At 46.0% G+C, this 12,017-nt stretch overlaps 5 protein-coding genes across 5 annotated transcripts in view; 4 read left to right on the top strand and 1 right to left on the bottom strand.

Moving 5' to 3' along the window:
- The first annotated feature begins 6,129 nt into the window (after positions 1-6,129).
- Positions 6,130-6,555, top strand: orf141 (hypothetical protein). Its single transcript has one exon. It carries the CDS (start codon positions 6,130-6,132, stop codon positions 6,553-6,555), a length of 426 nt encoding a protein of 141 aa, YP_173493.1.
- A 2,677-nt stretch (positions 6,556-9,232) lies between these two features.
- Positions 9,233-9,610, top strand: orf125g (hypothetical protein). The gene has a single exon. It carries the CDS (start codon positions 9,233-9,235, stop codon positions 9,608-9,610), a length of 378 nt encoding a protein of 125 aa, YP_173492.1.
- Positions 9,611-9,740: 130 nt separating this feature from the next.
- Positions 9,741-10,052, top strand: orf103e (hypothetical protein). The gene has a single exon. The coding sequence runs from the start codon at positions 9,741-9,743 to the stop codon at positions 10,050-10,052; it is 312 nt and encodes a 103-aa protein (YP_173491.1).
- Positions 10,053-11,402: 1,350 nt separating this feature from the next.
- Positions 11,403-12,017, top strand: part of nad7 (NADH dehydrogenase subunit 7) — a 5,291-nt gene continuing 4,676 nt past the window's right edge. The window contains exon 1 of the mRNA in view: positions 11,403-11,545. Coding sequence (YP_173488.1) covers positions 11,403-11,545 — 143 coding nt within the window. The remainder of the gene's footprint in view (positions 11,546-12,017) is intronic.
- The window catches only part of orf109c (hypothetical protein), a 330-nt gene continuing 57 nt past the window's right edge, over positions 11,745-12,017 (bottom strand). Inside the window, exon 1 of the mRNA in view lies at positions 11,745-12,017. This exon is cut by the window's right edge and continues 57 nt beyond it. Within this exon, the coding sequence (YP_173490.1) occupies positions 11,745-12,017 (273 nt within the window).

Below are 12,017 nucleotides of genomic sequence, written 5' to 3'. Positions count from 1 at the left end.
AGTCGATTAGGTCAGTAAGCGGAATGCCATTTGACCTACCTGAGAGGTTAAATAGCGCGTTCAGGCACTCGGGAGAGGAGGAATCGAATCCCTATTGGATTCCCACCCCATAGAAAAGAAGGCTCTGGGAAAGCCTCTCTTATTTGTATTTTTCTATTCTGTCTTTGGATAGTACACCAATTATAGCCCTTGGGCCTTCGTTCATTTTGTTTAAGAAGGCTGCGACATATACAGCATCTTTCCATAGACTTTTTCTTGCCTGGATGAAAATACAATAGATGAATAGTCATTCCCTCACAAATTCTTTATTTGAATATTTTTGCTTTGTTCGTTCTACAGATATAGATTAAACTTCCTTTCTTGGCACCATCCCTATTCTGATGGCTCAGTACAAGACCGACGGAAGAGAAGAGGTGAAAAGGCTAGCGAGGCAGAATTCTTTTTCTCTTTCATAGCGCCGCACAATCGAGACATTGTAGTGCTAGACCAGATTTACCAGCGGACAGTTGAAAAACGATACGACCCAGGACCTCCCTCCGCTCGTGGGACGGGGTTCTTCTTTCTATCAAAAGAAATCGAATTCGAAAGCGCACCACCCTTCTTTACTTTACAACCAGCCTCCGACCCAAGGTGCTTTTAGAAAAGGTCCGCGGGGCAATCAAAAAAGACTTGCTTTTGACGCCCCGCTGTGCCGACCAGCAGCGGGATGCTACTTACGAGCTGGTCAGGGACAGGTTCCGGTCACTCTTTAGATGCCATGCCATTGTGGTGGCACGGGAACCACTGAATGGGGGCAGTTTTCATCTCATCGCTGGCGTGTGGAAGACTAGTGCATCCAAGCACAGCGCAACCAAGAGGGTCCAAGATTGCTTCGTCGAATGGGACGGACATCGATCTTCGCTTCTACAAGGCCTGGTCGACTCTTTGTAGGAGTCTTCCTTTATCAAGGGGTGATTTCACCTGGCTTCCTTTCCTTTACCTTTAAACAGTTAGAGCCTCTTCTCTTATCAGTCCTTTCAGTCAGTTCCTTTTCGGTTAGCTACTTAGGATGAATCACACAGAGGCGATCTCAAAGAATACAATATTTTTCAAGAGACAGAAGGCCTAAGAGAGATGGGGAACTTCTCTCCTATAAATCTTCTTTGCACGAGCTTCTGTAAGCCCCGAAACAGACTCCAATTACATGTGTTAAGCATCGTGCCATTTCAAATAAAAATAAAAGGCTAGAAAGAAGGTCAAGTGAGGAAGCCATAATCTTCATAAGCAGACGTGTGAGTCTAGCTTTCAATTAGCGAAGAAGGAAGGAGGCAAAGCAAGGCTTTCTTCTTTCTTTCAGAGTGAGAAAGGGAAAGCAAACGAATCGAAGCGGGGAGGCTTGAAAGGTCCTTCGGGGCTCGTCAATGGCTTGGCTTCAGGTTGCGAATGGAAGCGCGGATTAGCGGGTGTCCGCTTGACTCAGTCATAGTCTCGCCTGGTACGCACTCGAAGCCTATGTTCACTAGAAAAATTGAAAAAGGTATGGTAGTGATCTCACTCCACGCATTGCGCACTTTGTTCATCCAAACTGGGCAGAGCTAGGTTCAAGATAGAGAGGGAGAGCCCTTCCATTTCTTTTCTTTGATGCACACGACTTTTTCACGGAGTCTGCTTCCACAGTTGCTTGAGCGACAACCACCTTGCGTCCCAACCTTCTCGACTTTCTTTGGTGCCAAAGACCAATGACTAGTTAACCAGGAAGACAACTATTCTTCTGGACGAGAAGAGCGAGTCTCCGTCCGGGGTGAGAAGCCAATAGGAAGCTTGCTATGGGGACGGACCAAGGAAGGGCGATGGATATGTTATCAGCCAATGCATCTTCTTGCTACCCCAATACAGATGTCGATAATCTGACCTTGGGCACAGACAACTATCAGTTATTTGCTTCCGTCTAAACTCACGGAATAGCCTTCGTACTTGAACCTCTCTTTTTTCTGGTGAGCTCTATTCCAAGTGAGAAGACTTCCGTGGGTCGCTTTCCGCATGAAAGACAAGTCCTCTTCGTCTAACAGTTTCACCGGATTGCAGGCAGGCTGAGAGGGAAGTGTAGCTAGTTTTGATTGAGCTCCTGACCTTTGACTCACCTGATTCCGAAAGCGTACTTTTGGTTGGTGTCATATGCTTTTCTCGTGCATACCAAGGTTTCCTTGCCTTGCTTTCCCTTAATAGTACGAGGGGAAAGCACAGAATGGCAGAAGCGAAGTGAAAGAACAGACGACTCGATCCTTGACCTCTTATTATAATTATAGGCAAGAGCGAAGGCTCGAATTTTCAATAAATATCATAAGAGAAGAAAAGCAAGTCAAGCAGTACGCCTGGTTCACGAGGTTCCTGCTATGGTGAAGTGAAAGATCTTTCACTATAGTGGGAAGAAGACAGGTGGGAACGAGCGGAGCGAGAGCAAAGCAAGTTCCAGTGGTGGGTTGTCTTCCTGGTCCCATTGAAATCTTTTTCATGGTATGGAACTCACTTCATACCTGCAACAGAGTCAAAGCTGCGGTAATACTGACTCTCCTGGTCAATAGGGCTATTCAAACCAATCCCCCCTTTCTGTTTGCAATTACCGCTGCAGAATAGTCATCCCTAAAAGAAGCTGTTTTCCAATTCAAATAGGTTGCTTTTAGAATAGGTTGTTCTCGAATAAGCTCTTTGAAAGATAACTGAATGCGTTTAGTCCCTTGGGGAAGGGTCTGCGCCCAGGGGCTCTTTTTAGCACTTTTGAGGAAGTGAAGACGAATAGTCGACTTTCTTGCCTGCTTGACTGCTTTCATCTCCTGATGTCAGAAAAGGTGTTCTATCTCATTCTTTTAGCTGCAAGGGAACCGTCAGGTTGTAGTGGTTGAAGTAGAGCCAAGCAGCGATGGACTAAGCGAGTCAAATAACGCTGGTGCGAACCATGTTGGATGACGGGTGAGGGTGAGAAAGAAGTCCTGCTCTACTGCCCTGTGTTAAGCAAAGTGAGTTTACTTCGTTTCAGGCCATGTTATTCAGTCTCATGGAACTAAACTCTTAGATGCAGCATGCAGCCGCCTCCATCCATCGGCACATCCGCCCCAGATGCACGCTTAGCCGCATTGTTCATCTTGAAAGGGAGCCGCGAGGTGCTGTCATGTCAAGCCCAAGGTTCGTTCTACTGCTGTAAAATTTCTGCCATTTACACGTCTTGGTGGGGGGTCTTCTTGCAACGATCTTCGTTTCTTCAGGAATGGTGCCGGTCAATTGGTGTATAGGCCATCTCGGTCCAGTTTAGAATTTACCTCTATTTTGAATCCCGCTTCCTTGTTAGCTGGGAACCCCCTCCTCTATGAAGCAGAGAATGATCGATCGAAGACTGAGAAGATAGAAGAAGATCTTTTAAGCATCGGTTGCGACATCGAATGAGACTTATCCAGGGAGCAAAGACTCCGGTTGTCTTTCGTCTTTGAAGAAGTCAAACGCAGCCTAGAAAGAGGCTACGAAGCGGTCGAGGGTTGATCAAATTATATTATATTAGGGGTCCCCGGGCCTATCCTTTCTTTTTTATCAAAAAAGTCTGTGGACCCACTAATGATACTCGGGAGAGAACCGACCTACTGGTCTTGATCCCATTCTATACGCACGCAATTTTTTTAGTAACAAGGTAACAAGAAGCGGGCTAAAGCCACAAAAGGGGGACAAGATTCATCGATTAGGTGGCAGCAAGGTTTGTGACTCTTTGATCTATCGGTTGACTCTGTCTTTTTAACATCCTTGATCTTGATTTGTTTCCAGGAGCAGAGATGGAATGAAATAAGCAATCAAGTCCGTCTGGACGGAGATCGAGAAAGCCCTATACTCGACCTACTTCCATCTTAAAGCATTGAAAGAAAGGCAGGCAGCTTTGCCGAGTTTCAGAGGTGAGGGAGGCCAAAAAAGGAGTTCAACCGTTCCCTAAATATTACGTCAATGACTTTGAAGGGCCATTATTGAGTCAAGCAACCGAAACCGAGCAAAGAAGTCACATCTGAGCTAATTATAACTAACTCATCCGCTTATATTATACCAAGCAAGACCCTTTTGCAGTTTACTCGCTAGTGTCATCACTCACTGGACGAGCCTTTCTATTTGTACCAGTTGAGTACGTCTGCCCAAGACCCAGACAAAAAGCTTTGTACCTTACCACGGAAACTCCGCTATCAATGTCGTCTGGCCCAGTTGCCCCAACTGGACTTAACCATTTGACTTCTGACAATAAGAGGAAGAGAAGCCCTCTTGAGTAAGGGCTCTTGAGTTAGAGTTCGAACTCACCTTCTTTCTTCTATTTCATAGCCTCTTCCGTATTCTCAATCGGAATAGCCAGGCCAACAATCTTTTTCTTTTATTAGGAACCGAATCCGAAAGAGACGCAGCAGCAAGAGGTCCTGAATCAAATAGAGCAAGCAAGTCCGTATTCTGTTCGGCTTACGGCTTCATTCCCAGAGTAAGGAGAAAGAAGACACAGCGCCGGGGAATAGCTCCGAGAGGGACTTCTCTGAGTAAAGAGATAAGTAAGGGTAAGAGTCATTCCAATTGAGTAGGTGAAGAGTCTCTTTCGAGCGAGATCCTTTACCACGCCTAACTAAATGAAAGAAAGTAAGAGAGAGAGTGGCCGCCTATTTCTTAAATGAAAATAAAGGACTTCCTTATCCTAAGGCTGTCACTGAATGAATCTGGTAACTAATGCCGCCAGAGAGGCTGAGGTGAGTATCGTCGCATCGCCTCCGACAACTTCTTTTGCTTTGTAGCTACGGCTCTTATCCTTCCTAAGTGGTTCGTAAGTCTTTCTTAGTTTAGACTTATAAAGACTGCTTGCGCCCCTTGTTCCTGCTTTAGCCTGTGAGGTATTGCTCTTGTTGTTCTTTTTAGTTTCAGTGAAGTGCTTATAGGGCTTAACTTCCGATTTAGCTATTTCTGTGATAGAAGAAGAGTATATTATAGAATAGACTATACCCCTAGACCCGGTATGGAAAGGGAGTAAGGTAATTCATCATCAACCAAGGCAGGAATCGTTAGAGTATTGTATTGCCCTCCAATAGGACTATACAGAGCAGCGGGAAGGTCGGAATCTAGTGAATCTGTCTTTAGAGTGTAGCTCCGCACCTTACCCATCGTGTAATGACAGTGTGCCTTCACCCCATGATCTTAGTGCTCCGATTGCGCCTTCTGTATCTGTAACTGTAAGTGCATATGTATACACTAATTTATATGTGGGTTCCGCTTCGGGGAAGACGAGTTGACTCCACAAAGCAGAAAATTATTGCCTCGGATATTCCATTAACGGTTACCTAGCCCAGGAAAGGAAAAGAAAGGGCAATCTGCTAGAGGCACCTTCCTATTCCTTGCCGCAACGTATCCCAGGTTGGCTACCTTTCCCTTGCGAAATCCTAGGAGACTCTTGCTTGTAGGCGTAAGGAAGATTTCTGATTCACCGCTTGGACCTAAAAACAATCTACTAAAGGTCTTCCGATTCTGCTGCGGGTATTTTATTTTCTTGGATCTTATCGATCTATGCCCTTTTGGTCTATGGGGTATCCCCCTTTTCCGCTTTTCTTTCTTTCATCTTCCTAATTCCTCAGGTAAGCTTCATGCCAGTCTGACTAAGGTAAGGGGGGAAGACCTCATTTCGTCATTCATATCTATTCGTCTTAGCCCTGCTTCGGCGATTCAATCCGACATTTCATTTCCCCCTTCATCATTTGATTTTTCGCATCTAAGAGCTGATCTTGCAAAAGGAGTACAGTGCGATAACAAGCGATTTGTGATCAATAAAAAGTACCACCGGATTCTGTACCCATCAGTCTTGGATCCTCACCTTAGACAGTCTCATTTGGTTATGAAAGAAAGGCTTTATCCCTAGCGTTAAGGTCTCTATCAAGCACTCTTCTAAAGCTGTCTTCAAGCCCTCATATTCAACTCGCTGCCTCATCCACATAGCATGAACTCGCTCGAAGTGCTTTCTCCTACTATGGTGGAGTTTACCAAGAACTCTAAACGTTCGGAGCGCCGGTTCTGTTTCAGAAGAAGCATGATGGCAGTTTAAGGTTTTGCATCGATTATAGAGCGCTGAACAAAGTGACCATCAAGAACAAGTACCTTATGCCTCTTATTGCAGACCTTTTCGATCAGTTGAGTGGAGCACGATACTTCACGAAGTTTGATTTGCGGTCGGGGTATTATCAAGTGCGTATTGCCGAGGGTGAACATATTTCTTTTCTCTTGTGTTGGCTTTGCAAGTTCCTGCTGTGCATCCCTGCCCGATCATTTTCTTCTGATTATCTGTTTTTAGCCAAACTACTAGCTTCTGGGAGGAGGGTTATAGACTCATTCAGGTTGAGACGGACTCCCTGGTTTCTATACAGAAGCTGCACAATGGCTGGGCCTGAGGATCCACATTTCAATATTATCCTTAGAATCAGAGAGCTAATGAGAAGGGATTGGAGGTGTGAATTGAGACATATTTGGAGGGAAGGCAATGTGAAGATGTGTTGGCTAAGCAAAGTCTCGGTCCTGCTCCTGGCTTAACCATCCTACGTGAACCCCTACTGCAATCAGACAGTGGAAAAAGAATGATAACTTAGGCGCGACGACACCTAGAGTTGTTACAGTGAGTTAGAGCGTAAAGCCTTAACATGTTCCAAAAAAGGAAGTATACATGTCTCTCCCTCACGGATATTCTCCACAGGGGGAGAACTCAGTTTGCCGCCTGAATCAGTCCCTTTATGGACTTAAACAAGCGTCCCGAAATGGGTTTGAAAAATTTTCTTCTGCTTTACTGGATGCTGGTTTTCTTCAATCCCAGGCAGTCCCTTTTTACTCGTCGACGTGGAAACTATTCTGTTTTTTATTTTAGTATATATTGATTAAATTGTAATCATTGGTAATGATATTAAATTCAGCATATCAAACAGTTGATTTGGAGATAGAGGTGACGGAGGAAGAGTATCGGGAGTGGTATATTCCCAGAGCCTTGAGATCTTTCTTTTGCTATTCTCCGGCCAGATCTAGGTGTGAACCAGGAGCTTGCCATTGTGGAGAGAGAATGGATATGCCAATTACTACTCTGCGTATCTGATGTGTGCTTCGGAGTATTGGAATGCTGATCAGAGGCGGGCGACGGTAGAAGGAGGTAAGAGCCGGGTTAGGCGCTCCAGCAGCTCTAGGAGTTCCCGTTCTCGCTTTTCTTGATCTTCCAAGCTTGAAGCTCGCCTGCTTTGAGAGAGGAGAGACAGCCATTTGATGCATGACAATGGAGAAAAGTACTATATGCTTTATGTTTCCTATGCAGCTACTACAGCTAATAAGCTATGCATGATGATATGTGATGCATGCTTTGACTTCTAAGGCTTGACAGGTCCTTTTGGTCGATTTCCAGTTGATTGCCTCAACCTATCGATTGAGTGAGTTGGAGAAGAAAGTCTTAGAAGGCTATGACTCTATAAGTTTCGCGTCTTATTTTTTTGCGTGTCTACTATTTATTTAGGTGCAAAGAGCCTAAGCGGTCAAGCTATTATATTCCGAGCCTGCTCTCCATTTCCACCGTTGATGCAATAGAAGCTCTTAATGCAATATCTGGTGGTGAAGACATTCCCGCTGCTACAATTGGAGTTGACGGTCCTAGTTCTGTTACAGTAAGAGCTGTTGCTGGAATAACCAGTGCTAGTTACTTGACTGTTGGAGGAGAAACCACTGTTAGAAATGTTCACGTAGAAGCTCCTCTTTCATCTGCAGGTATAGACTTCTTTGGATCTTATCCGCTTCAGAGGTTAATCAATAGGGAAATCCGCATTTTTTTTATCTTCCTCTAAAAAATTCTTTTTCATGGGCATCTTCTATTCAAAAGGATCTTACTCAATTCAATAGAAACTTAACTTCTACCCCACTTTTTTTCTTTTCAGGCTAAATTGTTGGGACGGACTTTTTATAGGGATTCAAGCTTGCGAAATGCTTTATCATTCTTACTCTTGAGTAAAACTAAACTGGCTTTTGACACAGGTGCGAAGCAAGTCTATGCGGAAAGGATAGGAAAAAGCTCTATACGATACGCGAGTTGTTGGTGGAATACGAGTAAGGACTTTGTTTGCCCAAGTCCCTTGCTTGAAGGACTATCGCACTTTCAGTGGTACTGAGACTGTCCCTACCACTACCCTTTATCAAGCTGGTTTACAAGAGTTCTGGCTTTCCCAACCGGACAAAACTTCTAGGGAATCTAATTTCTTTCGAACCCCCTATTATATTTATATGCGGTCCTAACCTTGCTACTCTTACTTCCACTAGCAAGAGAACTTCTGCTCGTAACATACCCCTAGGGATATAATCTTACTTCTTGAAGCGAGCTACTTTAACTGCCAAAGGAGCGGGGCAACTCGAGTTAGACGAGAGGCAGGGATGTAATTTCAAAGAGGCTCGACCGGACCCAAGAACCGGACAGAAGACAGGCCCCACTGTGATACCTCGTGCAAGTTCTAGTTAATGACCTGAAAGAAGTCACTAGCTTCTTGCTATCGAGCGTGCCTTAGCCTTAGTTTACAAGGAAGCTTTGTCGTACTTAGAAAAGGATGGTTCTAAAGTAGGTGTCAAGCTGAGAAAAGGCGGAGAATTTTTGAATTCAAGAAAAGAAAGGCATTGCCCAATACATTTATTCTATACAATAGGAATTCCAAGCCGTAAAAGGCAATGTGAATTCCTACGACTCCTCTCACTCTCAGGGACGGATTGAACAGCAGCTGTTAGGGAAGGATCTCTATCATTGGTTCATCAGAAGCCATCAAGCACGAAAGCAGCAAGGAGTGTGCTAGTGAGTCCCAAGCGAAGGAAAGAAGGACATGAGAGGCATAGAGAGGACTCAAGGACAAGACACGACTCAGACCCCGGTAAATTTGATCTTCATTGGCCTTGCTGTCCGCAGATCGATTACTCTCCTTTGAAGGTGAAGCCCGTTTGAAGGCAAGTCATGGTATCCGGGATCGGACATCGAAAGGGAAGGCGAGGTTTCAAAGTCTATTATGGAAGCGGGCCCCTACTGGTAGTGATACCCCGATCTCATGGATGAAGGCTAACGTTTTCTATTGGAATAGAGGGATGTGCAGATCAATTCTACTTTTCACTTTGCCATCTAGAGAGAGTTTGCCCTGAGTTAGGATACGGAGTTGGAAGAGAATGCCAGTATATCAGTTCATCTTCATCAAAGGCCAAGATCTCCATGAATTCTATTATTTTGCGTCTCTTTGCTTCTGAGGCAGTTTCAAGTTTAAGCCGATCCTCGAGGTCCAGTAAAAGGTCACTCCTCATCCCGATCTTATTAAAGGAGGAAGTAAACAGATCAAGGTTTCTACGTACTTCCGTTATGGAGGGTGCGGGCAGGGGGGACGGCGGGGAGGCCGGCTCCACCGGTTGGTTGCCGAAGATGACCCCTCGCCTTGGTCTCCAAATAAGTTTTTATAATAGTCAAAAGCACCTTAAAACCACGAATAAGTTGGAGATGAGGGTGATGAGTTGGGATCCTTTAAGGCGGGGGCACGGGGTTATGGTCTTGTTACTTTATGTTTCGGAGTCAATTGATCCCTCGATCAAGTCCTAACTAGAAATATCTTAAGAGAAGAAGAGAAATCATTTGGATTCGAGGCGAAACCCCTCTCCGCCGTTACGGAGTTCTTCTGCTCTAATCTCCGAAATCGAAGGTCAGCTGACTGAGGAGTTAGTATTGATTCATGCAAAGATGCTCCTTTGAAGCTGGAGTAAGGAATTGTCCACCTCATCACCCCGAAGAGCAGTGGCTCTGTTGTTTTGCACGCCTACAGAGAGAGACTCCAAAAGTACCGACGCTCAATCGAAAGAAAGAGCAATCAACTATATGCTTAACTCATGCCCCAGGAATCCCTAGACACAGAGAGAGGGTACGAGCTAATCTTTTACTAGAGGGAAAGCTGGCGAAAAGCATAGAGCGTGCGTGCTACGCTCTCGCCCTCCTTCCATCCGCGAAGCTGAGGCGGGAGAAAAAGCGTAATTCCCCGGTGTCATAGGTTACCTTTCTATCTTCCTCCCCCGTGACGTTCCCAAAGCGATCGCTATCCTTTTCTTGCTTTCTTCTTGTCTTGAATTTTTATAGAACGGCTTTATCTCAGGTATAGTTGGTTAGGATGAAGCGTTAGTAGATATAGCAAGTGTGCCGGGGATGCGGCTCGGGTATAGTAGGTCTGGACGCCTAGCATGAAAGAGCCTTCTCTGGTAGCAGCACTATACCTTAGTATCTCTCTAGCTTCCAGTCTATATAAAACGTAGTTAGCAGAGGTCAGTCTGTCTGGCGTTTCCTCGCGTAAAGGACTACTTTTGCATCGGCTCTCTCTCGTTAGGTAATTACCGAGGCGAAAGCAGCTCTCTCGGAAGTCAGTTTCCTCGCCATCTTAGTGGGACTAGTCTAAAAAACTTTCACTTACTCGGTTTTTTTGCGGGAAGGCCCTTCTAGAATTACGTTTAACGTCCCTTTATGACTTTCCCGATCGGCGCCTCGGGTCGGTAGCTGGGCTCCGGGGCATTACTACCACGGCTACTATCGACCCGAGCCCAAAGAAGGAAAAGAACGGACTAAAGCGAGGAGTTCATTAGCCATACATAGTTAAGGAGGATGGGGGTCAACCTCTTTCATGACCCATGGCCCCAGTGTGTCACTTGGTTAGCATTTGTAGAACAAAATAAGTAGGGCTGGTTTTTCGATAGGGAAAGAGACAGGGGAGGGGGAGTTGGCTGTAATTGAGACACGTTTTTCGGATGGACGATATGGATTTTTTCGAGATAGTTAACCACTTTTTTAACCGTGAGAGGGTGGATGTAATTCAGCTCGAACGAAGTGAGAGGGAGGTCATTCAGAACCCGCTGGCTCCAGAACGGGGGGGCGGCTCCAGAGGCGCTGCCGCAGGCGCCAGCACCGACATAAATTGCCCACCCCGCTCCCGATCAAAAAGAGCATGCGAGACTTCGAAGGGACATTCACACTTTGATTCGTGAGCAACTTCACGAGAACATTGTGAAAGGGGGAAATGGCGGCTGTCCGTGCACTTTCCGGAAATGACGGAAATATAGTCCAGTGCCGCGAAGGCGATAATGTCTTACGATCTTACGATCTCCGCGGAGACGGATACGGAAACCCTCCGCAGATGGGTGGAGAATATAAGGGGGACCTTTATCTCCTAAAGCTACTCATTAGGGAATACCGGCCAAATTAGTCTGTCTGCCGCTTTCTTTCATAACAGAGCCGTTATTCCCGGCTGGCATAGAAGTCTCTCGCGCGGGCGAAGGAGATGCATTTCTGGTACTGGTGGTATTGGACAAGCTCTAAGGGAATAATCTCTTTCTTATTTCTGTATTTCTTTCCCATGACGACTAAGAACAGGCAAATCAAAAATTTCACTTCGAATTTCGGACCTCAACATCCTGCTGCTCATGGTGTTTCACGATCAGTATTGGAAATGAACGGAGAAGTGGTGGAACGTGCGGAACCACATATTGGATTACTCCAGTGCGGCACGAAGCCGCTGATGCCGAGTCGGCTCCTATGCCGCTAGCTATGCCCTGCTTGGTCCCCCTCCCCCGGCACGGTGGAGGTTCCGTAGCACGTCATGAGCACCGGGCTAAGGGGCGGTTGAGCAACTCAAGCGAACCGCCTTACCTTATTCCAACATAGGGACAGAAGGGAGAAGGTTGTGAAGGTGGCCTCGTTATCCATACCTCCGGTCGGATGAATGGAGGACCGACCGACCCGGGTTTTCACGAGCGTTGGCGGGTTCTGGAGTGCCTGTCAAGGGCGCTAGCGCATACCCCGGGGTGATCATCACCACCTGCACCTCACATCTCGGCACAGTGGAACGTGTAACCCGCCTGCTGTTCCATTCAACTACATTTGTTCCTTTAATCCATAGCTTAAAAGAACGCAGCAGCGAGGGACAACCCGCCCATACAGCCAGCGGGGAGGATGGCACTACTGGCAAAGA

Source organism: Nicotiana tabacum, mitochondrion (genome assembly GCF_000715075.1).
Source record: "Nicotiana tabacum mitochondrion, complete genome".
In the NCBI taxonomy this organism is placed as follows: Eukaryota; Viridiplantae; Streptophyta; class Magnoliopsida; order Solanales; family Solanaceae; genus Nicotiana; species Nicotiana tabacum.
Note: the sequence above shows the minus strand (reverse complement) of the source record. Positions and strands in the feature narration are given on the sequence as shown.